Source organism: Oenanthe melanoleuca, chromosome 2 (assembly GCF_029582105.1).
Source record: "Oenanthe melanoleuca isolate GR-GAL-2019-014 chromosome 2, OMel1.0, whole genome shotgun sequence".
Classification (NCBI taxonomy): Eukaryota; Metazoa; Chordata; class Aves; order Passeriformes; family Muscicapidae; genus Oenanthe; species Oenanthe melanoleuca.
The window spans coordinates 84,191,589-84,217,155 of NC_079335.1; the positions used below are offsets into that span (position 1 = coordinate 84,191,589).

The following is a 25,567-nucleotide window of genomic DNA, read 5'->3' on the forward strand; positions in this document are numbered from 1 at the left end:
CACCCAGCAGGAACAGCAAGCCAAATCTGCAGAATCCACAATGCAGCTGGCTAGCCCGGGGCTACCTGCCTCTTTGAAGAGGAATAGACATCACCTACGAGCTGTCAAATTAGATCACCAGCCTGAAAATGCTGAGAGAGATTTAGTTCTTCCAACAGAGAAGGGAAAGTTTAATGGATGAAGATTTTCCTAAAGGGGCCAAGGTAGTGTGGGAGGGGAAAGGGGAATCCTTCAGATGCAGCAACAATGAAAAATGCAGCCCTCCTGCCTGCCTGCAGTGAGAGATGGGATGCACGGTGTTCTGTGGCAGCCGTGCTGGCTGTAGTCACTACCAGCATGGAAAATAAAGGCCACGCCTGCAGGAACGTGCACAGAGCAGCAACAAGTAATGCTTGCTACAAAATCGATGCCCCTTTCCAAATCTGTGATATCTTTGTGTGGTCCTGGAGCTGGGCTCTCAGGTAGGATACATCTCACCTTCAAGACATGCAGAGGAGGGGTACAAAGGCCCAGTCTGAATCTGAAGACTCAGCAAAGCAAGAGGTGCGTGATGGCATTTCCCCTTTAAGTTCCTCTGCAATAAAATTTCAGCGCAAAGAAAATGTGTGCAATCCAAGTAAATTTTGATAAATAGAAAAAAAAATTAGGATTACCAAGTGAGTAACCATGTGCTCCGGTGTATGGTGAATATGAAACCTGGCATTTCCATCAGGGATAGCAGCAGCATGATCCAATTATAGATGCAAAGAAGAAATACTGCTCTTGGGGGGAAAATATTAAATGTAGCAATCCATTAAGCAGCTGCATCATTGCAATTACACTTTGAAGTTAAAGACTGTGAAACACACAGTCTTTAAAGATTAAAAGAGGTGATAAGATTAAAAACCAAAAGGGGAAAAAATCAAATAGGCCTACAGATACCTATTTCTAGCAAAAAAAGGTAGAAAAAAAATTCATACAAGGTTCTGTATATACATACAATTGTAAAATCAATTTATGTCCATACCAAGCAAATCTACTTGAAAAATCTATTCCCAGCTTCTGCATTCAACATAGCAGACAAACCATAAACCACCTGCAGATATGCAAACAGAAGATGCTAGCAGATGAGAAAGAATATGAACCATTCTAAATAGAAGAGCTTATAATGGATTTCTTAAAAATCATTTTATAGTTCTATCTATTTCTTTATTTTCATCTCTCTCAGCTAATTGCTTTTTAAGTACTTTGTCCTCTGTCAAATCAACAGCTGACTTTTGATCATCTATGATTTTTTTAACCAAGCAAAAAATAAAGATACCCAAGTTCCACTGTTTTTCTATCTGTAATGCTACTTGGTCTGTTTCACAGACAAAACCACTTCTAAGTCACATTTTCATATAAAATAGTTAATATGAATGTCTTATTTGAATTGCAAAGTACATCTACATTAAACCTTACTTAGAGTCTCAGCTCCCTGCAAATTACCCAGGATCCACACCCACACTGAAGGGTGCAGAATAACCTTCCATCAGCTATAATTGAAACTAATGTGTGTATACGTGTGTGAGAGAGAAACAAAGTTAAGTTCTAGAATTACTTTATTTTTGATTTTTTATCAAATATTCCAAAGTTGTAACACCTATTGGAAAGTCTAAGGTACACCTCACAAAAAATAAGCTCCCCATTTCTAGGCCTATGTGCTTCCAAGGATTCGGCCAGTAGCATAACATTCCTGAGAAAAGCTCTACTTCAGTTTACAAATATTTTGAAGAGGACTGGCAGGCCACAGAGAAGGAATACAAGATGAAAAAGATTAAAAATATGTGAGAATTTAATTTCTGACAGGCAAACAGCTAAGGTGTTTGCTAGGAGGCTTCATTGGCAAAACTTACACTTTCTACACAAAGAATCTTGGGAAATTCAATAGGTGCAAACCTATCAACGGCAAGTACTTACTGTGGTGGGGTGAAGAAGGGTAACAAACTTGCTGGATTGGACTGTTTCAAGTGTGAACCAGAACCTTCTAACTCATTTTCTGTGAGAAATACTGGGATGCCAACCTGAAAGGTAAATCACTGATGACCAGGAACATGACAGAAAGCATGTTACACATTTAAGCTGTCATAAATAATTTCTTTAGTTTTGCTGTTGAGAAGCCTTCACTTTGGTTCCATCTGAATGGTCAGATTTTCTTAGTCCCCAGGTCTAAACTTGAACTAATTTTCTTTTGTTCAGTGTAATCTTTCCAATTTTCCCATTCCTGCTCACTCTTTCCTAATCCTATATTAAACCTGGATTTTCCTATAAATCACTGCTGCCCAGTTACAAGTCTCAGAGCAAGAAATACCCCTAGAGACTTCAGAAGTCAAACTGAGCTCTCACTTAAAAGTGAAGTTACACACACAAGGACAACTAAAAATCATCAGCACATTTCTAACATATCTTATGCAACACTTGAACACCTGGTTCAACCTGGTTGGTCTACAAGCATCTTGGCATCAAGGGGAAAAAGTGCTAAGCGTAGGATTTTGCTAAACATTTACAATTATCATATTTATTTCACTGTTGAATTCTTCTGTTGCTGAAAGGTTGTCATACAGCACTATCTCACCATATGGCAATACACTCAAGTCCCAGGGGCACATACTTATAAGACCATAACATGTCAGGCCCCTTGAATAAATTAGAACGATTATGCAAAATAATAATACTGCAATGATGAGATACATTAACAAATGAAAGTTGCTGTTCATGAAATGCTGTGAAAATAAATTCCACACATCACTGTGGTCATCATCATCATCAAAATGCAAAGCAACGAAAGTAAAACATTACAGTGCCCTTCAGCAACTGGAGTTTTAAGAATGGAGAAAGGGGTTGCAAGGGAGCAAAGTCTCTTTTACCAATGTTTAGTGAAAGTGCAATAAAATATTACAGAAAGAGGAAGTAGCTTTAAAAGCAGCTGAATATTTACCCAATGCAAACCCTTTACATAAACCATCAATGTTAATTTGAGAGCTCCCACTACACACCTCATCTTTCAAAATTATGAAGCATAGTTGTAAAAAATGTACCTCAGTCTCAGACCAACTCAGAATTGTATGATTTTTCAGAAGTTTTCTTACAGATTTATTTGTCCTTGATAAAAAGGCATTAGATAAAAAGGGGGAGAGGCAAGAAAAATACCATCTGGTTTTCCCAGTCATCTCTCTAAAGGCGAAGTCTCAATTCATCCTTCTTTGCTTTTAACCCTCTATCCTCCTAAGTTTCCCCAAGTAGGGGAAAAAAACTGAAATATGCTCAAGTTACTATATGATAATGACCAAATGCCTTTTAGATAGTACAGAGTTAAATATTACTATTCAACTTCTAAACATTTCATCTTTCTACTAGGTGAACTCTTTTTTTTTTAAACATTTCAGCAGCAAGTAACACTTTTGTTCTACACCAGAGAAAATAAAACTGGCACAAGAGGCTAGGGGATACTGCAGCAATAGCATGTAGCCAACCTGAGAAATCCCAATACTTGCAAACAGCAGCTGTTTGGGATTAAAAAAAATATGACTTTTGTAGCAATATCTCTACAACAACCTGTCTGAAAAGATGACAGTATTGTTCCCAGCAACATTTAGCTCTGGCTCAATTTCAGTGTTCTCAGTTGCAATGTAAGCTATTTTCATGGAAAAAGGCTTGCACATTCACTTTTGAAGAATTTAAATCATTCTCACTTGCAAAAGCATAAACGAAAGCAATAAATCCTCAAGATCAACATGAAACTTCCCTAAACCTGACCAAATGCACTAATGATCCCCACCCATGCACCCTTCTGAAACAGAAAAGGGTTTATTATTTAGTAGAAGTGCAGGTATTTTTCTAATCTTACCATCACTTACTCCCACACATGTGGGGAATGCACACACATTAGGTAATAAATGTTTGAATAAACTGGATATTAAGATTACAAGTACTGACAGTAAACATCTGAAGCTCTCAGGCAGTGGAATATGAAAAGCTTTGAGAATAAGTTTATAATGTATGTTTGGACTAAAGCCCACTCCACAACTTGAACAGATCTCAAGATTTCAGAGAGATATTTAAAAGTACCTAAGGTGAGCTTCTAAATAGCAAGGAACAAGAATAGCTAGAAGTAGAGAACTAAGCCCCCAGGAAATGGTGAGAAATTTCTGCCCTAAAAGTAACTTGGTGTGCCTGTAAACCTTCAGTAAAAGAATTAGAAGTAAAATTACATATATATACAGAAAACACCTATTAGAGTCCGGAATAGTCCAGGTTATGCTTATCCTTGCAATTTTTTCTGTCCATTTATGTGTCAGAATGTATCTTAATGACCTCACCTCATTATCGACTTATTTTTATTCTTTTTTTTAAAGGACTTTTAATATTCAAAATGTTTAAACATCTATCCAAGATATCTTTTTTACATTTACTGGGTGAGAGGCTTCTAAGTAGCACATTAAACAAAAAAATGTACAAGTGAAGTTGTCTGCTAAGCACTGCTGAAGAAACCAACATAGTCTATTTATCAATTAAAATATCAAAGTATTTTTGTATTTCTTTTGTGTCTTAAAAGAAATGTTATCTGAGTTGAGCAGAGGGTTGTTCAAGTTAGCACTTTTATACTTGTACAAATAAAAATCAGAGGACCACATTCTACAGTAAAATGACACATCCAACCGTGTTACAACAACAGTGTAGTTGGTTTTAAAACCCACTTTAAACATTGCTAACAAACTTGATAGAGCAGCAAATTATCTCAAGATGAGGATTTTGGTTGGTTTTGTTGGGAAGTGGAAAAGTGCATTTGCACTTATGTAAAAAACATGAAGCAAGGCACATGCAAAATCTTTAAACCACTAACTTTGCTACCCAGTTTGAAAGGAAACCCTTCTAGATACAAAACAGTACACCACAAAATGAAGCAGGAAGTGAACTAACCCTTTCAAATCTTTTTTTTACTGAAGAAAAACTAGAAAGTTTCATAGCCAAATTAAGACTAGAGTTTTAAAATAATTTATTCAGTCACATAAATACTTTGTAACATTTGCATGTTCCCTTTTTCACATCCTTGGCACACAATATAGCTCTTAACTTGTACAAAACTAGTGTAAACATCCATGGAAAAAAAAATTAAAGGAAAGCTGGTTGACATACATAAAAATTCAATAAATAGCAAAAGGAGTGAATATTTGATGGTAAAGATCATGTGATTTCACTTGAATGTTTAATTAAAAGAACTTTAATTTCTTTAAAAAAATAGTGAATTAAAACTTCATTTCCATCTTTCCACCATTTTTGCATTTGATCAGATACACAATAACAATTCTTTAGTTCCAATTCTTGAATGAACAACAGCAATTCAATGCAGTTGTATTATCTGAGGCATTGACAGTTTCGTTTCACACACAGAAAGTTACAAAATAGTATTTGCAGGTTAGTGGCTTTGGACAGTACAACTTCTAAACTCTCACATCTCATCCCAACATGACATCAAGATTTGCCTTAATGAGTATTAGTGTATACCCTGTTCTTGATAAAGACGACATTGGACAGATGCTGTCGGACACCTGGGTAATGCTGAATGTGGTTGAACCAACGAGACACATTAAGGTATTTCTCCTTTTCTTGCACTGTGAGGTCCACCTGCATGGGGAATAAACACAAGTAACACCATGCACTGTATCACTAGAGTCATGTGGTAAGGCAAAATAAAAGTGGGTCATTCTACAAATGATTTCAACTCAAGTAATTTGTTACAGTCCAGCAGTATTCTATCCTAATTTCACATAGTAAAACTCAAACATATAATATCTATGGAAATTTAATCTACTCAAAGGAACAGACCTGAAAGTGGAATACACAGCTGATAGAGAGCATGACAGAGAGGGGGGAAAAGCTCGCATGGATTTAACGCATCTCTCTATTCATGGGGTCAGCGTACAGTACTGGGCAGGGAAGAGTTCCATAACATGCACAACCCCTTCACGGTCGTTTAGCAGACAGTCTTGTCTCACAGGCAAAATGACTACTTCATGTTTCAAGGTATTTTAAGTACAGGAGTAAGCTTTTCCCAGGCAATTTCAGACTGGATAGGATAATTGGAAGTTGCTTTGTATGACTATTGTTCAAAAGGGAATAGTTTCTAAGATTCAGCATAACTTAACTGTTCAGATCTGCTAGCTTACATTAGTAAGACAGCAATGGCATGATTCAAATTACAACAGTAAAACAAACTGGAAGCCATACTTCATAAAAATATTTAAAGTACTATCACACAGAACAGCTTCAAGATCAATCAGGAACAAGTCTCTACCACACTATTGCAACAGCTCCTTGTCACAGGATATGTGGCTAGGATTAATACAGAGTTTCAAGACTATTTTTAATCCGAACACTGGCTTAGGTGAAGTTATCTACAGCTACAGATCCAAATTTTACCTTTAAAAGTCTTTCAAATATAGGTCATCAGCATTCTCAAAACTTTACTACAAAGTCTGTTATTACTTCAGTCTTTCAAGCCAGCTGTAGACATGTTCCCATCTTGTATCACCTGTATTACTATTCTTGATTAGCAATTTTATGTCTTCTTATTTCTCTGTAATCAAGTTGGCTTATCAGTTTAGACCATAATCTCTTTTCTCACATTAACATACTACAACTGAATTACAAATGGGGTAGTCCTCAGAATAGGCTATAAAACCTGAACCAGGAACAAAATGTTATCCTCACATCAACTACCTAATCCTATCTCACCAAATACTGAAACCAATCAGGATTCACCTCATTTCATTTTCAGTTAGCCAATTAACCATCAAGCTTGACTTAAATCTTGACAATGCCAGCAGTCAATGAAAAAGAGCACATCTGTAGAGGACATTTTTAACAGATAAATAATGATCTAGACATGCCTAATATTTTTCACGTTTAGATTTCTAAAGCTAATGAAGGTTAATCTCCTCTAAAGCTAAACAGATGGCATATTCCTTACGCTTTGTTCTAGAAACACTAGATTTTATGGATGCTGCAGGTTCACGGAAAATTTGGTCTTGGGCACAAGACAGCTGGAAACAAATCTGTTTCAACAAACTTTGGACCACAGAAAGAGCTAAACATACTCATTTAAAGTTATTCAGGTGTATGAATAAAATGCTGCTCTTTAAACCCAAGTCTTATGTTACATAAATGTCACCTTGTGACATACCATCCTTTTGATTTCAGGGGGTTCCTATCAGATTCTCTGCTTCTCCTTGCTGTTCTCTCACATAGCCCAGCACTTGGCTTAGAACTGGGAAGCTTCAAAAATATAGTGGCAAAAAAAAGTAAGGATAAATACTAGAAGATGAACTAATGGAAAAATACTGGGAAAGAACAATTCCAAGGAGTTGCAGAAGGAAAATCTAACCCAATGGAACATAGCATTAAAGCTCAATTAATAGGAAGAGCACAGTAACTGCAGCAGCAACCAAATACCAGGGATCTTGCAGCTGCTCCTAAACCCACATAGCTGCTCTTCCTAGGGAATGTACCTGCCAGAAGCACAGCACTACAGATGTATTTATGTAACAACTTTTGCAGTTCTGCACTCTTATGAACCCCAGTTCAGGCAGTATGAGAAAATCTGCTTTTCTTGCTGCTGGCATGGAAATGTAAACACTTTTCCTACAGTTGTATAGTCTGATAGAAATGCACAGATAAACCATAAAAAGGAGACACATATTTTTTCTGATCTGGAAATATAAGAGAGTTATTGGCAATTAACCAAGTGAATAGCACTAACCAGAACAGCACTAACAAAGGAAGGGGAAAAAATCTAGAATTTTTAAAGGCACTACAAATGAAAAGTGGAAGCTACAGTAATATAACAGTTTCACAAACTGCCTGAGTTTCTGCAAGTGCAGTATATTCAGGACCAAAAAAAAAAAAAGCAGTACCATTTAGGGAAATACACTTTTGACTACCTGCAGTGTGTTATAATTAATGGTAGCTGGATGCTGATGCTCGATACGAAGCTGGAGGACCATTTACAAAGTAACAGAGTACATGAAAAGAACAATGTATGTGCTCTAAGGCAATCTAAAACTACTGGAAGTGAAGAAAGATATTTGGTATTTAGTATTTGCTCATACTAAAATACTGAAACTTTATGTGCCTTGAGTTTACAATAACCTTTTCCAAGTCTTTAATGGATAAGCACCTGGCTATGGAAAGGCTGAGCTAAATTTTAGATTTTGCAGCAGATATGGTATTTCCTTCCTATAGTTTTTTACTGATCATTCTCCATCTTCACGTTTCTCCAATGTAAATAAAAAATAAAAGTCTGGAAAAGCGTTTCTCTTTCATTCTGTTAGCATTGTGAAAAAACATCTGAAGGGCAAAACAGACAACCATGCTAATAGTAAGATCCCTTTTTGTACTCTAGGCACAATAAGCAAGATATTTTTACTTATTTACATAATGTACTCCATCAGTGAAATATATTAAAAAGCACTTTGTGGCATGCTCTACTTTTTACTCAGAACATAACTCTTAGGTTAATTGTTTAGAGATCACTTCCATGGCATTTTTTACAACATTTTGTTAGATGGGTATTTTCTGTTCTTCCTCATTAAATTAGATAATTCCCCCAAGTTAAGAAAGGCTGCTGTTCTGCTGTTAAAATAATTATTTGCTATTAAAGCAATTATTTTAATAGCAAAGAAGCCGACACTTAATTTGACAGGCTTTTTTTTTTTAATGTCATAAAAAAAAAGGTCTTTTTCTTCCACCACAAAGCTCACCGAGGGGAACCAAGGTGGTTATCATACAATGCAACTCTAAGAGTTTCTGAAAGGGCTAAAAATACACAAGCTTTAATTATATTCTCTTTCTGTAGCATTGGGGATGCAGGCATAAAGCCTCATTCCCACAACCTGCAGGTCACGGAAAATCTAAAAATACCTGCCTACATATGAACCTCTTCAGCATCAAGAAAAGGATAGATACTATCTGACTTTTTAAACTTAGCCTTTAGATATGAGAGAAAGAAAAAAACCCAACAGTTGGATGGTGTATTTCATGACATACATGCACTTTCACATAGTTTTGTGTAATTTTAAGATTATTCCTTTAACAGCAGAAAATTATATCTTTTTTTTAGTTAAAACTGCTTCCTTTGCAATTCCATTCAAGAACCATTTTTAGCATCATTGCTTAGCAAAAAAGCCTGTTACCTCAGTACTAAAATAAGCAACATATCAGCGAATATTAACAAAAAGTCATGGCAATCTGTTCATTACAAGAAATGTTCCTTATGGAAAAAATAACTCCAAAATAAACTACTACTGTAGTTTCATAACAGTTCAATATTAGTGGTTCTAACTCAAGGACCACTGCTTAGTTTGTTTTGTACTTGATCATATTTGGTTTGACACAAAAAAATTTTGACTGAGGCATCTTCCATTTGCAGATATAAGCTTCACCCACAAGTAATTTTCCAGACCTTATTAAAGAAATTTTCAAGTCACACATATAGATTTGAAATCGCTTCCTTGGTTCTGACAACATTTTTGAAGTATAAAAGCAGACCAATCACCATATTGATTCTTTCTCTTGAAACAAAACTGGACTTGTGCTGGTCAAAAATATTTAAGTAGGAAGACATCTGGAAAGTTTTTTTAAAAAATAATTTAAAGAATCCCCCAGATTAGAAAACAAGTTCATTACCATGGGGGGGGGGGGGAATTTAATGCTTAATGATTGCCTAAGCTAACCTCAAGCAATGCTTCTAAATTCATGTTTTCTCTGCAATGCATGCTTTAACCTAGTAGAACTTTATTGTTTGTATTTATCCCCATTTGTATTTCTGGAAGTGAAGTGTCTATAAGACAATATTAATGCTACATACACGGTGACATCAATTATATATGACAATGTAGTTCACATTGATTGAAAAGGCAGTATCAAGCATTACACTTTTTTTTTTGGGTGTTTGTGACCTATATTATGATGCAGAACAACATGTTCTATTTAGTTCCTGCCTTATTACTATGAGTGTGTATTTCTAATTAGAATTAGAAGACCCAAAACAGATTCTGCAAGAAACCTGAAACACTACCTGTGAATCTGATTCTCACTGATTGAAATAATAATTATTTTCTCACAATATGGATTTTTAAACACATTGCACTGTTGTGTTTATTATGACAAACTAGAATGGACAGGGAGAATGAAAGGCAGGCACATAACTGCAGAATTAAGAGTTGCTGCTGTCCAGTAAACAAACTGTCAGTTCAAATGGATGAGCCAGGACAGTGAAGAACCAGACTCCAGAACCCCTCCTGGATAATGGGAAGGGCAAAATGATGATGGGAAGGGGGAACGAATACAAATATGCATGACCTATATTCAGAGAAACCAAGATACCACATGTGAAGAACTGAGCTATAGGAATTGATTGGTCTTAAAAACTTTTCCAGTGAAACATCAAAAGAGTTTTAAAGTTTTACTACTTGGCTTACTCAGGATGATCATGGTATGTCAGTAATATTTACAGCATCCCATCACTAATGTCTGTGTTAGCATGTAGTTTTTAGCCTAGCAAAAGCAGAGATTAACCTTTAAGGAACTACCAGTTATGTTTTCAGATCAATTCTCTAGACAACATGATGGACAGCAAGATCTGTGTATTTCTCCTATGCCCCATGTCTCCTAGTTCACCCTCCTTTCTTAAAGCATCATAGAAAATACATATTGATATTTAGCACAAGGCTTAGCTGAAGCAGTGATGGATATGACAAACTGCTTCTCTGGACCACATCACATGAAGAGATACAGCAGCTTTCTCTGCCTCCCCCATAAAGCTTAGGGCAGAGCAGCAGCTCTGGACATACTCTCTTCTGATCACAAGAAAAATAAAAATAATTAAAAGACATTAAAAAATAAAATCACAAGATTCTACAGTTCAAGATTCTGCCTCTGTATGTTCTGAAACCTTTAAAATACATGTAATTCCTAGTTAGCAGCTTTTAGATTTTTGTGTTTATTTAGAATAGTCACCCCATTGTTGGCCCTTTGTACCCTTCTGATTCAGAAAATTACCTTCGATGAAATCAAACATTTCAGAAACAGATGCTGTACTATAAACTTGTCCCAAGTAGTGTTGGATGGTTGCAGGCACCCAGGAGCACCAAGTCATTTGTTTTTACCATCTGTTCTATTTCCCAAAGCAATAACTTGTATCTTTTCATCTTGATTAGGTGGTCTACTCTAGAGCAAACTCTAAATTTAAAACATGCTTGGATTTTCCCCTGCCAAGTTTTTTTTATTTTTTTTAAAATCTCATTTCAATTTGTACTCTCTAACAGAATATACAATCATATTTTTAGACAATACTTACAGTCTTTTTTATGTCTACATATCATATGTGAAAGGTAACCCATTCTGACACTGTAATCAACACATCTATCCTACTGCTTAAGACATTTTACAAGGTAAATATAATTTAACAGAATTAATTCTATGTGACTTTCTCTAGCATGTTTTCAAAAACCTTCTGAAATGGAGCTTCCCTCTCCTCTGCTTAACACTCATTTGAACTTTTACTTCTGGACAGGCAAAATAGAGATACATAAGTTCTCTTTAATTTCTGGCAGAATTTTACTGCTTGACTGCCTCTCCCTCCTGCTTCCATTTTGAAATGTAGTATTCTTCTACACTTTTCCCAGAGCTCTGCTTTTAATTGTGTAAAAGTAACCATTCACGCAGTTGATTGAATTCAATTCTCAGACACACATGCATTTGTCAAAAGCATCTTCTTCTAATTACCCTCACTCCCCCCTCAATTTTCTTATGCAAAACTGACTGATTTAATCTTCTCCCAATAATTTAGACCATTTTATTTGAGTCCTTTAGTTTCTTCCCACTCCAGAGGATGACAATGGCTCATCTACAAACACATTCCAGCCACCAAAATGCAAATAGCTTCTACTGCTTTATGTTTAAATTAATACTTGGGGTTCAGAACTGAAAGTGCACCAATTTTTAAGTACATAGTAGCCTGAGTGGACTACAAATAATCTCAACATCTTTCCACTTAGAACAAAATTATTTTTGGGCTGTTTTTTGTTTTCCTTTTCCTCCTAAGCACCAGCTCCCCATGTTATTTTCATATTATGTACTTTATCAAGTCTTACACTTAAGCCTAGAAACACAAATGATAATTTGTTATGGCTCAAACTTTTTTATATGTATTGAGGAGCTTAATTTACATGCATTTGTATTTGTCTAATACTAATGAAGTTAGCTCTTTCAGTTCTGACACATCCTTTCAGCCTCATTTATCTGTTTCCCCATGTACTTCTGTGACTGTAATTCTGCAGTTCAGTCATGTTTCAGACCCGAACAGGCAAGAGTCCTCAATCCTAGAAACACAGGGATAGGTATCACCCTTGCTAAACTTTGGAGAGGAAACTAAAGCATTCTGTAACTACAGGTCTTTTGAAACTACAGATCCATAGCTAAGTATTAAAGAATAAAATGAAAAACTTAAAAGTTTTATCTTCCTCTGTTCTGTCCAGTAGGTCAACTTCTACAACAATAAAGTGCCCTTTAGATAAATAAAAATTATAATAGTTGTAAATATAAAAATGAGGCAAGTAATGCTTACCATGATATGATGCAATCCATAGTACATCAAAATGTCTGCTAAGGTAAAAATGTTTCCTGCAAGGTAGACTTTATCTTCAAGGTGGACGTTAAGATCCTAAAAAAGAAAAAGCCATTGTACTGCTGTAGTATTGACTCTGTGAAACAATATATTAAGGCAGTTGTTAAAAATAATAGACATTTCCTCTGGAGACCATGCATATAAAATAAACACCAGTTTTAAATTATCTCAACTCAGCAAACTGTTAAAACAAACAATATAAGAAGTGACAAGTTAATAAAATAAAATATCATTCTTTGTCAGTAAGAATTAGGTAAAATTTAAATTCTGGTCTCTAAACAAAGTGCTTCATATGTACCAAAATTTTTGTAAATGCAAATGCAATTTATTTTAAGATGACACCACTGAAACAGTTTCAAGTCTGTATTGGCTTCAAACCATTGAAATTCAAAAATTAGAGAGTTGTGTATTTATTAGGAGTGCAAATTCAAATATTTAACATTTGATTAACACAAAGTGCAGCCCTATGATAAAAGGGCAGCATACAGTTCTTCCAGCAGTGCAGCTGGTCAGGAAGTTTGTGGAACTGCAGTGTCAAAGAATCAGGGAAGCACACAGGGAGGGATAGTGGGGTGGGAGACAAGGTGTTTCAATCTTGATGCTGGTAACTTGATACCCATCAGCTGCTATCACTTGACACTCGTTTTTATTAATGTTGAAATTACTGCTAGAGATTCTTTGTGACTTATATTGTCAATTCAGCTGCTGTCCACGTCTCTAAGAAGAGAGAATTTCAGCATTTTAAGAGCATCTCTCAGGTGTTCCAGATCAGAGGCTATGAGGGTGGGTAGTAGGCGGCTTCCATTCAGGTTCAGTAAATAATTATTTCAAATGGGTATTAACAGAAAGACTCCTTTTCATGGCTTTTTGTATGCAACCATTCTCTGCCAGAAAACAAGAGGGTGATAGGGTCAGTGTTGCTCAAATTTATCAGTTCTGAGGACACAGGCATCACTCATCAGCTCTTCACCTGTCCTTCCTTTTCTCCAAATCTTACCTACTTGTCATCCAATTTATGCACCTTTCTTCCCCCTACTTTCCTCTAAAAAATGTAACAATAAAATTATCTACTCTAACCTGGATCCTAGCATAAGCCAGCTTTACTTTTACAACATTATTTACAGACATCTACAAAAACAGTTTCTCAGCTTTTCCTTGGATTTGGAAACTCCTCTTATCTGAAAAGAAAAAAAGTGCATGTCATCTGCTTAAGCCACTCCCTCCTCCTGCCCTAGAAATAGAGATAAGCAGCTTAAACGTAACTAACATTTTCAAAAATTTGAATTTTTCAGTCTCAATTACAGCACATTCAATTTTCAGACAATACTTTATTGAAAAAACCAGTCTTGGGCAAGGGGGAGGGAATTAATACTTTATGAACATTTACAAAATAGTATTTGGCCTTAAGCATGTTGCACTTTTTGTGGTTACATAATTTTACTGATATAGGGATTTCCTATAATGCATATATTGAAAATAAACAAAGTCCAAAACACAAAACTAGATTGTTGAGACTTCAAGACATCTAACCTTGCATTTGCTTTTGACAAGTTCAACTCCATTAAGCCACCTCACTATTCTTTGGTAACCTCTTCATGACAGGACTCCTGTACTTCTTTAATATTTGAACATCCCCATGTCTGCTTTGATTTCTTTTATTTGAGCAAATCAGGGAAACACATTAACCCCTGCATAGCTAAAATTCTGTAAGGTCAACTGCCCCTGGCTATGTAGCTTCTTTTCTTTAGACTGGCTTACTGCTTTGTTCATGTTAGTTAGTGCTCAAATTACCTCAAACATGTAACTACAGTTCTGTGGAATTTCCTACTCGAAAAACAAAGGCAAATCCAACTTTAAGAAGAAAAAACTTAGGAAGAAAAACCCCCAAACCTAAAGATCTGCTTACTAGGAAGAAAACTCCACAAACTTGTCATTTTGAAACAAATTCTCTGACCAGCATTTTTCATTTCAATTAACCAGAAATTCCACATGCATTATAATAAAAACTAACACCACAGAAATTATACCTTCTCCCCCTCTTCCCCCATTCTTCTTAGCTTAGAGTATGGAATCAGGATTTTGTAAAGTAGAAAGCTCATTATCTCTGAAGTTACCATTACCACAGTTATTTCCCTGCTGAAAATTTTTGATTTCTGCATCAAAGAAATTACAGCATGCTAATTCTGAGTTTTATATTGCGTGTGTACACTCAAAAGAGTCATCAATTAAAAAAATCCTAAAACTTTAAAGGCAAGGTAAGCCATTACAGCGTGAAGAATTATTTATTCTGGTTCATCAAATTTTATGAAGTCAGTTAAGTGAGCAAATTAAATTTGACAAAAATGTTTTAGTCTTGTATAAATTAGCATTAGTTTACAATTCTGGTTTTGAACATGTACCTTCCTCCCCCAAAGTAAAGACAGATATTCTAATTTCATTCTGCAAGTCATGCTGATTCAGAAACACCATATTTTTTTCATGTGCATTAGGCATATTTAGTTAATCCTGCCTCGTGGGTTGTGCTTTTCATGGATGATTGTATTACTGGCTAATAACCAAAGTGCTAAAATTTCTGAAAGTCAAGTTTTCTTAAGTGACAACAGTATTAAAGTGAACCAATGCTCCTGTTCTGGAGAGATTAATGAAAATATGAACAAAAAACTGTATAGAATTTCCATCACATGCAGGAAATTCAGGTCTGCTGGCTATCACCTGAATCATTTGTCTTTCTACTTAAATGAATTCTGTTATAAATACATATTATAGTATTGGCTTTTAGCAAATATTAGGGTGGATACTATATGTGTGGTGTTGAAATGGTTTTTAAGATAACAGTTTTCTTTAGGAATAACATAGGCTGATAAAGTGTCTTTATAGTAAGTGAAGACACCTGCTACTGATACACCAGTTACCAGCACCTATTGCCTGTAGAAATTGAAGACCATAGCCCAAATTAAGACTGAAAAGAAAAATAAATCAAAAACCACGCCAAGAAACAGGCATGCTCTAAAAAGGTGGACTCAAGGAGTGGCCATGTAAAATCGTTTCTGGAATATGGAAAATAGTTTACAGAAAAGTTTGAAAATGTATGATAAGTCTATGAACATGCAACAGGGTGATGAATTTAGGGAGTGGCTCCAAAACAGCAGGTGTGTTCTTGGCAAAATGCCAAGCACCCAGCTGTTATAACTTTTTTTTTATTGTCTGTCTTTTATTAAACCTTCTAAAATCTATCAGGAAAGTGAACCTCATTTGTTACAAATTCCATATACCAGGATTAAAAGACTAAAATAGTCCTGGAAGTTGCTTGTAACTACATAAACTTACTGTTGCATTCCCCTGGGAAACTCTTTCTCCAATTTCAGACAGGTACTTAAGGCATAGCTGCATTACAATGCATTAACATACACTGAACAACTGCAGCAATTCAAACATCATTTTTGGGTATGAGGAGGAGAAAAGTAACAGAAAGAAGAACTGTTATATTATATAGGGACTAACTGATTGATTTCCGTTTGCTTGCTCTATGGGGAAAAAAAAAATCCAATTTACAGCCTCTATCTAGCAACAGCTGAACACATCCCATTGAGAGCACACTTCTGAGCACCACCCAGCATTTCTTACTGCCTGTTAAATATGCATTCCAATGGCCCCTAATCCATTTGATCTGCTCAGGCCGCTGAATCCCTGCCAGTCACTGCCAGTGGCTTGGAGACAGCTCAGGAGCTTCCAATGGACATAATCACACTGATTTTGTTTTGGACATTTTGCCCAAAACATCCTGCTGGCACATGTGCTTCCCTTACACACAGCAGCATGTCCTGTCCTTTCAGTCAGCAAGATTCTCGAGGTCATTTATGCCCTTAATGCTTCTCTATCCCCATGCAAAGACAAAAAGCTGAGCACTCCCAAAAGCTCCAGGAAAGCCCCTGACAATGCAGAACCCAATAAAGGGTTTCTGCAGCCACATCAAAGAAAAGCAAAACTACACTTTTAGTACATGGACATGTTTGTAATTCTCATGCAAGACTCTTCTCTCTACCTGGCAAACTATAAGCTAAATGTGGTATGGAAGAATATTATATTACTGAGTTTCCTGTAAAAGACAGAAGAAAAATAATCAAGAAATGTTTCAATAATAAAAATTCAATCTTTAAACCTGTAAGTGTGCAAAAATATCCTGCTGCTAACAGAAGAGGTAAAGAAGTGAACACAAAATTGAAGTTTGAAAAGTGATGCTGGACAAGCTTGCCATTCAGTCTCAAAAAAACAGTGTAAAGAGCTGTGGATTAATGAACAGAGCATGGATTAACCTGCTTTTTTACCTCTTGAAACAGTAATTTCTCAAGCAAACACATTAAACAGAAATTACAGCTCTCTTGTTCAGATTACTAATTGGATTTCATGATTACAGCCAGGCAGCACAGGAGACTGGGATAAAGCTAATCGAAATAATGGAACATTGTTCTGTATGAGACACTGAAAGTAGTACACAGATATTCTTAGTTATCATTATCCTTAAGAGACCAGAGGTTTCTCCATTTCTGTGGATGCTGAATTTAACAAGCTACTAGTAATTTGTTAGAGGTTTCTTAAGATGGAGTGTGAGGGGGGAAGAATCCTCAGGTTTAAAATACCTAAAATTGATAAAGCAAATACATTAAAACCTCCTGAACAGAATTCAGTAACACCTAAGTAGAGATTTGATGGCCCAGAGGTTCTCAGTTCCTCCCATGAGGAGCAGAAAAAACACTAGTCATCCTGCCTGACAACTCAGAAATTTTCTTTTTTTTTCCTATGAAGCTTAATTTACCATTAACAAACATCAAAGAATCAAAATATTATACTCTTTTATCCTGTGAAAAAGAAAGTTAATATAATGCATTGGATATTATGCTCTCACTGCTATTGGCACTCATAATTCCTATGGATCTGCTGAGGAACAGATTTGGAGCAAAAGTACTGATCCCATTTATTTTGTCAAGTAGAAAAGCATAAATTAAAATTAGACAAAGCTCAACAAGCCCTTTACTGGCCCATTCTGAACATTGTGCAATTTGCTCTGGATGAATATAAAAACTCTGGTTGAGATGATCTATTTCACCATTTTTTTCCTGCCAAATAACAGCTTTAGGCAACATGTTAGTAAGAACAATTTAACAACCTATTTTCGTAAAGCAAACAGCAAACAGAAAACCCTTCCCATTCAAATTAACAAACATGAAAACAGTTATTTACTGACAGTTTGTAGAACCACATCAGTTAAGGGTTAAATAGAGGCAGCCTAAAGTTTATAGCAGAAGTCACTGAACTGTTTTTGGCACAGCTTATTATAAATTGTGGCTCTAGGCTGCAACTGTCCCAAGATTGCTATTGTGTATTCCAGACACGTTGTAAAACTACAGCCTCAGACTTCCCTTCCTATTTTAGTTTTTCTTTCCTTTTCCACCCATACTCCCTTTTGGCACAGTATACTTTAATGGTAGGCTACCCCTTTTCTGATTAATCATGGTGGCAGGAGAACAAATTACAAAAAAAAAGCCCTTAATTGCTATACTATGAAATTATTAGTGCTGAAACAATTCTACAGAAGCCTTGTATTAAAATAAATTCTGGTTATTCAACATTTGCTAAAAAAAAAAATTCACAGAAAAACTTTTAAATGCACTTGAAGGCAGAGATTCTATCTCAGGTAACACTGATTGTCTCTCAGCAAGGAAATTTTGCTTTGTTTGGAAACACTTTATTTATTTACATATTTGTATTTCAGCATACTGTCTTTTCTACACAACCAGTGTCACTAAGGCCAAAACTAAAACGAGATCTCAGCTGCAGTGGGAAACTGCCATATCTCTGCATTTGGTTTTAATGCTGCAATGCAGTTCTGCAAACACTCACACATATCTGCTGGCACTGCAGCTATCAGCATTAAAATCATCCGGAGCAGATGAATTTTGTTATAACAAGACAGAAAACTTGCTTTTGGTTTTTATATAATAGAAAGGCAAGAAAGGTAAATGGAAGTTAGTTATTTGTTCTCATACTGCCTTCTCACAGTTTGGGAGAATAAAAAGTTTCAAGTTTGTTCAAAGAATGACTGAAACTGTGTGACACTTGTCATAAAAGTTTAGACAACAGGGACCTCCAAGGGCCACCTCATCATACCACAGCTAAATCTGAAGATAAATCCTGATTAGTCAGTGCCTCCTTCAATCAAGATCTAAGAATCCTACAGAGTAGACAAGTTTTCATGCTGTATCTGTAGAGTAGCCATGACTGTAAAGGTTTTGATAGCATTTGCAAATAGAAAGTAAGAGCAGATATGTTACAAAAAGAGAAAAACAGAAGCAATGTAAACAAACTCATGATCAGCCAAGGGAAAATATTCCCCAGATACAATGAAACCAATATAACTCAGATTATTTGGGGTTCAAGTGAGAGAAATGGTTTGTCAGTATTTTCACTTTAGTAGGTAATGCAGATATGACAGGCCTTAAGGGCAAGAGGGTTGTCTCCTCAGACAGTAACAAAGTTTTGGTTTGTATCATATTAAGATGCATTTTCCTTGATTTTAAGTAACAGAGTGTTAATAGTGCTTCAGTTTATCTTTGGTTTCTGCACATCTTGCTAGAGCCAGAAGTATTATGACTCTGCCAGCTTCACATACAGTCAACCTTGCTGCTCATAAATTTCTAAACTCAGACTTCACTGGAAGCACTGAGCAATGTAACTCTCCATCTAAAACATACTTTGTAAACTAGAAAAAAAAAGCACTTTAAAAACTGATCAAATTTCACTGCTCATTTATACACTTTAAACACTTTGTAAACAGTGCTTAACAGTGTAAAGCAAATTTTCCCTTTATGTTGTCCCCACAAGACTGCAAAAACACTTATTACTATTAGTTGCAAGAAGTAAAGAAAATAGAGTAAGTTTTGCTATCTGCTCCTTGTCATCTAACTGCTCAAACAAGGCAGACCCCCGAGATTCTCTTTCCTGATTCCACCTGTTTAAAAGGGAGTAAGCTTCCACCTGCAAGAAAAGTTTAATAAGAGCAGACCAAGAACTCCACACAAAGTAGCTCAACGTGAAGGACAGTTTTGTAGAGGTTCCTTTATGATTTCATTTTTCACACACAATTCTGTCCAGTACCTCCTTTTAGCATCAATACCAAATACCACAGCATCAAGTATGGCTTGTAGCCCATAACTGCCACATCATTAAGAATAGCTCTTAAAGCTATTATGGAAGTGCTATCCTGAAATACAATACCAACTTGCTTATAACCAAGGGTTTCTGAAGATAGTAAGAAACTGGCACCCCACGAAGCTGAACAGTATTCACACTGTGTGGAACACATTTCATAATTTACAGCCATTGAGCACTGCAAGAGCTCTGCTTCATGCATTTTACAGTTTTAGCTATTTTCCCATTTCAGGATGTTGGGGTATTTTTGTCAATAAAAGTGAAAAGCAGCAAGAGAATAAAAGTTCGTACTTAGTGATATTGTCAAGTCCATAGCACTTGTTGAATTTCATTAACTGTATGCTCATACACACATTAGCACTAATCTTCTTCAAAGTCCAGCCATTGCAAAATTCAGTGGCAAGGTAATTAAGTACTCCTTACCTTCAGAATTGTTCTAGTATCTTCCTTACTGGAGCCTCCATGTACCCGGGTCACTCTGTATTCCAGCCACTGCTGCACCACAGCCTTCTCCTCAGCAGTGCTTCCCAGCAGTTGGTCTTTCCTAGCCTGCCTCACCAAGTGGGCAGCAATGGTCATCAGCCCCGTCAGCCCAGGGCCATTGTTGGTTTGGAGAACAGGAACCTGGAAGTGGAAACACAAGACTAAACAAATAATTGAAGAAAGCAGTCTCTATATTAATGGCTATTGGGTTTTTATTTATGTTCCCTCAAAAGGACCTTTGAAGCAATTGATGAGAACTTAGAAGCAATCATGGTAAAGGTGGTGCCATCAAAACCAAGTCTGTGTTCACTTTTTGCTCTTTGGGGTATTTTATTTTCAATTCTTACAGAAGAACACAAACCAAGACACTTTTAGCTCCAGTTAAGCAAATTCTGCCAATATTAGGCAGAAACAGCATTGCTTGTTCTAACACTGGCAGAAATCTTATTAACTGGCTTTTAACTAATCTCCAAATTCAGGACTCTGACTTAAGACTGTAAAGTCAGTAGCATCTGACTTCTCTGAGCAAGCAGGATGCAGTAACTGCACCCCCTTAAAAGTTTATTCCAATGTCCTACACCATTCCAAAACGCCCTGAACAGCAGTCAGGAGCTCACTGGAACCAGGACAACACAACACACCTCTAGCTTTAGCCATGGTGCCTTTGTGAGTGACAGCAGCATGTGTTAACTGTGGGGAAGGAAACTGAACCACCACCTTAAGAAATGAAGTGAGTACAATATTAGTGCTGCAGTTGTATCGAGACTATTTCACTACTATTAAGTTTTCTCCACCAAGCATCCAGCCAGAAAAGCTATACACAGAGACCTAGCTACTTGAATTTTTCAGCCATATGCTTTATGATAATAACATTAAATACCAGCTGGGCTGTAAAATAATTAAGGCAGCTTTTGCATCTGAAGAACACATATAGATATTCAGGACTCTATTCATAAACAGTCAATTAAAAAAAAAAAAAACCCAAAATGTAAGGCAGCTGCAGAGCTTCATTTCTCAACTAACCTTCTCCAGAGCAAAGGGCTCAAAAATTTGTGACACTCCCAGCTCTATATTGCATCTTTTATGCTTCAGGTGCCTCTTAAACCATGGAACATAATGTTTCCATACAAACCTTGAAACATTAAAATATCTAGACCCACAGAATCACCAAAGTTGTAAAGGTCCTTTAAGATCAACCAGTCCAGCACCCACCCAGCACTGCCTCTGCCACCCCTAAATCATCATCCAGCACCACATCCAGACACCTCTTAAACATCTCCAGAAATGGATATTCCACCACCTCCCTGGGCAACCTATTCCAATGCCTCAGCACCACAAGAAGGAAAAATATTTTGTAATATCTAATCTGAATCTCCCTTGTCTCAGCTTAGGTCATTTCCTCTTATCTTCTCACTGCAGGCTCACTGGCTCCCACCCCACTACAACCTCATGTCAGATAGAAGTATCTTAAAAGAATAAAATATTAAAGAGCAACACGTCCTCAATACAGACAGCTTCCTATTATTAAAAGAGCACATTTTTCTTCCCATGTAGTTTAATCAAGATAGCACAGAAATAATTCACATAGGCATAGGGAAAGGAAAGAACAGAAAGAACAAGTAAAAGTCAAGCGGAAATCCCTTCCACGACACAAGATGGTTCTTCCCACAAGCAGAGGGAAGGAGTTTCCAGAACCCACAGGCTCACAGGCAGCGAGGCCCTACAACATCCACAATATATGTGGGTTGGTGAGGGAAGGGCTGGAGGGAGCACAGGTGAGAGCCTGAAGGAGACGTGGGCTGGTATCTGAGGGGCCGCATAGGTCACATGGGCGTCTGAGGGGAATTACCAGAGAGGCGGGAAGGGAAACTCGGAGGGAAGCAGCCATTGGGGAAAGGAGACCAGAGGACGTCCGCCCTCCCACGCGCGTCGCCACCGCCACCCGCTCCAGGCCCCTCCTCGCTCCCTTCACCTTCCGCTCCCCCTGGACGCCGTACTTGTTCCCGCCCGGCAGCCCCAGCAGCCGCTCCAGCAGCTCCAGCTCCTCCGCGCCCCGCACCGCTGCCGCCATCTTGCTCGGCGGGACACGCGGGACAGGGAGGGAGGACGGCAACAACCGCTCTCCCCATTGGCGGGCAGCGCCACGGCTCTGCCGAAGGAAGCGCCACTGCCATTGGCCCGCAAGGGTCGGACAGCCAATCAGAAGCCAAGAGAGGCTTCGCGTTGAGCCGGTCGGGGGAGGGAGGGAAGCGCGGCGGGTGTCACGGGCAGCGCATGCGCAGTTGCTCCCGCACGTTCCCGGCGCGCGGTGGGCCCGGCAGGCGCGCGCCAAGCCGCGCCTCCGGGGCGGGGCAGCCGTGAGGGGCCGGGGCGGTGGCGCCGCCCCTTTGCCATCCCCGGCGGGGCGGGCGCGGCGCGGGGGTGGGCCGGCGCTGGGTTTTACGGGTTAGGTTTGGTTGGAAAAGTCTTAGAGACCACCGAGTCCGTTCTGTGACGCTGACTGCTACATCCAGTCTGTCCTTAAACACCTCCAGAGATGGTGACTCCACCACCTCCCCGGGCAGCCCATTCCAATGCCCGATCACCTTTCCTGTGGAAAATTCCTTCTGATGCGCAGCCTGAGCATCCCCTGGTGCAGCTTTAGGGCATTTCTTCTTGCTCTGTTGCTGGTTTCCTGGGAGAAGAGGCCCACTCCCACCTGGCTACAGCCATTTTTCAGGGAGTCCTCCCCAGCTCCCTCAGCCGCTCCTCGCAGGACTTGTGCTCCAGACCTTCTTCTGGGCTTCTCCGGAGCCGCTGCACCACTTCTATCCATCCGTTCGCCTGTCCTGCCTTCCTCCACCTGGCGAATCTCGATCTCGTTGTCCAAGTGCAGCCAGATTTAGTAGGGAGCTGAAGTTTTGTGGAGAGCTGCATCACTAGGGATCTTGTGAAATGAAAGATCAGCCAGAACCAAGCTGCTACCTAAGGGCATCAAAGGAGAAGGGATAAAAGTAGGGTTAAGAAAATCATCCTAATCACCACTGTTAATAGTAGTAGTGGAGTTAAGAGATAAATCCCACAAAATCTCAGCTGGCCATGAAATAGCCTGATTTAACTGCACTTTAGTGTATTTGAGATTTGATGAAGATGTGATTTAATCACCTTTCCAATGGAAGATACTCTGCTGCAGATGTCACACTTTTAAGTCTGATCCTAAATATTAGGAATTAAAACAATTGTAGATTTCCAGGTTTATTTACGCAGAGTATCAAAGCAAAATTCTTGATAGAAGACATAAAATTAGACACCAAATGAACATTTTTTACTAAAAAGAATGAGCTAGTCTTGTCCTACTACTGACATTCTCACAATACAGACTCAGGGCTATCACTGCGTTAGTCATCTCAGATAAGATGATCCTGACAAATGTCCTGTTTCTCGAGTGAAACCCTTTATCTTGATACAAGGTGACGTTTAGATTTGTGCCTTCTGTTACAGAAAAAGTCTGAAAGTGGACACTGAGCCTTCGTCTGGCTTGGGAGCAAATCTGAAATTTGGAGTGGATTTTTAAGCTTTGTAAAAAGCTTTTATATTAACGCCTGCAAAACACTTAATTAAAAAAATAAAAAACAGAACAAAAACAAAACAAAACAAAAAACCTGCCTTGAAAACGGCCTTGCTCTTTGCAGAGCTTTTTAACATTAATCATCTCCTTTCTTTAAGCAATATTTTGTAATGATATTGCTCCAGTGGTGTTCCAGTAGTGTTCCAGCTCTGTAATATCAATGAATGATCTAAAATTGTACAGAAAGGCTTCCTTTTCCGTAGGAAAATTGAAAGAAATGCTTTGCCCCCTTTTTGAAAGCTAGTTGATAGTTTAATAATTGAGCAATTTTGCTTTTGATAATGAATCATCTATCAGTAAATATATGCCTACACTGGCAGGTTATTTTATGTATTTATAATTTTTAGATGCTTTGGAACCTAGAAGATGTGATTTACCCATGTAAAATATTAGTACTGATGTGTTAAAATATCTATCAGTTAAAATAAAAAGGTCACAATTTTGGTCAGATGAAACCTGGATGTTGTTGTGTGCTTGCTTGTTTGTTTTTTTGTGGTATTTTTTTATGACTTTCCTCCATCAAACCTCAAAATTGTAAAGACCTTGGAAAAGGAGACTTCATAAATTAGATAGAGGAGATTAACTGCTTACGGTTGTGCAATAGTTTCCTCTTGATAGCAGTGTTTAGCAAAGTCTCTCCCTTTCTTTTTCTGGGCACAGTTCTCCCTTCATTCCATTAGGTGGAGCTTTGTGATTAAGGCTGCAGAAGAAACTTGCTTCCGAGTGCAAAATAATTCACCAAGAAATGGCTGGGGGAGGAGGTGAGTGAAGCCTTCTTTGCTTAGAGGTATCGTTGTCCTGTACGCAGCTCGAGACAAAAAATCTGAAGCAAGACCCTCACATACAAGGAAAATAAATTGAAAAATCGATTCTGTCAAACAGGGCCCTGCTCTAATCTGCTGTTGTCATAGTCAAGTTCCGAATCTAAAATACCTTAGGTTATAAATTAAATGTCAAATATAATTAATTTGGCACTTGAAACATGAAGTGGATGACTGTCCTTTGGAGAAAGCCTGACAGCTTTATGTATGTCACATTGGTATCTGTTAAAACAAGCTTCACATGCCAGATGATCCTTGTGTGAATCACATTGCTGTTAGCTGTACCAGAATTCTGTCGATGGAATAAGTCTCAGAACAGTTTTCTCCTTAATTGTCTTAAGCTTTTGCAAGACAATATAAATCAAGTGTCATCTGCATCATCTGTGCAGAATAGTGGTTTTATCATACATCAAATAAGCAATTTATTTCTTATTCATTACTACAGAAGCTATTGTTGAATATTTACATACAAATCTATATTTTATACAAATGGAGAATGTGTTCTGCCCTGTGCCTTGAACCCACTGCAGTTACAATTTGAATCCAGTTTTCCTTCCATCTTCTCAACTTCAGCAGCAGTGGCTGTGGCCCTGCCATCCTCTTCCACAGGGAGGCCAAGGTTATAATTGAGTACCACTCCTTCCTCAGCCCACTTCCCTGGGGCGTGAAGATTTCGTTTCCACGGCCTCCTCCGCTTGCCCCAAACCAGAAGCAAAGAGGTCTTTTTCACCTTTGGTGTTTTGTGTC

The 25,567-nt window shown here is 37.8% G+C and overlaps 1 protein-coding gene across 2 annotated transcripts; it reads right to left on the reverse strand.

The window, feature by feature from the left end:
- Window positions 1-4,997: 4,997 nt before the first annotated feature.
- On the reverse strand, window positions 4,998-22,568 carry EEF1E1 (eukaryotic translation elongation factor 1 epsilon 1). 2 transcript variants are annotated; one of them, XM_056483804.1, is made up of 4 exons: window positions 22,390-22,568; window positions 20,333-20,533; window positions 12,644-12,739; window positions 4,998-5,643 (listed from the first exon to the last, which is right to left on the reverse strand). In XM_056483804.1, exons 1-4 carry the CDS (start codon window positions 22,564-22,566, stop codon window positions 5,503-5,505), a joined length of 615 nt encoding a protein of 204 aa, XP_056339779.1. In that variant the 5' UTR covers window positions 22,567-22,568; the 3' UTR covers window positions 4,998-5,502. The 2 variants fall into 2 exon arrangements, with proteins under 2 accessions (XP_056339779.1, XP_056339780.1); XM_056483805.1 differs by having other exon boundaries at window positions 22,365-22,568.
- Window positions 22,569-25,567: the final 2,999 nt, after the last annotated feature.

Bases quoted from the DNA above. Each gene is read 5' to 3' on its own strand.
- EEF1E1 (XM_056483804.1), bottom strand. From the start codon at position 22,566: ATGGCAGTGGCGCTTCCTTCGGCAGAGCCGTGGCGCTGCCCGCCAATG. The intron at 12,740-20,332 runs GTAAGGAGTACT...TTTCTTTTTTAG, and splicing joins ATACTAGAACAATTCTGAAG to GATCTTAACGTCCACCTTGA. The intron at 5,644-12,643 runs GTAAGCATTACT...TTCCCCATGCAG, and splicing joins ATGGATTGCATCATATCATG to GTGGACCTCACAGTGCAAGA.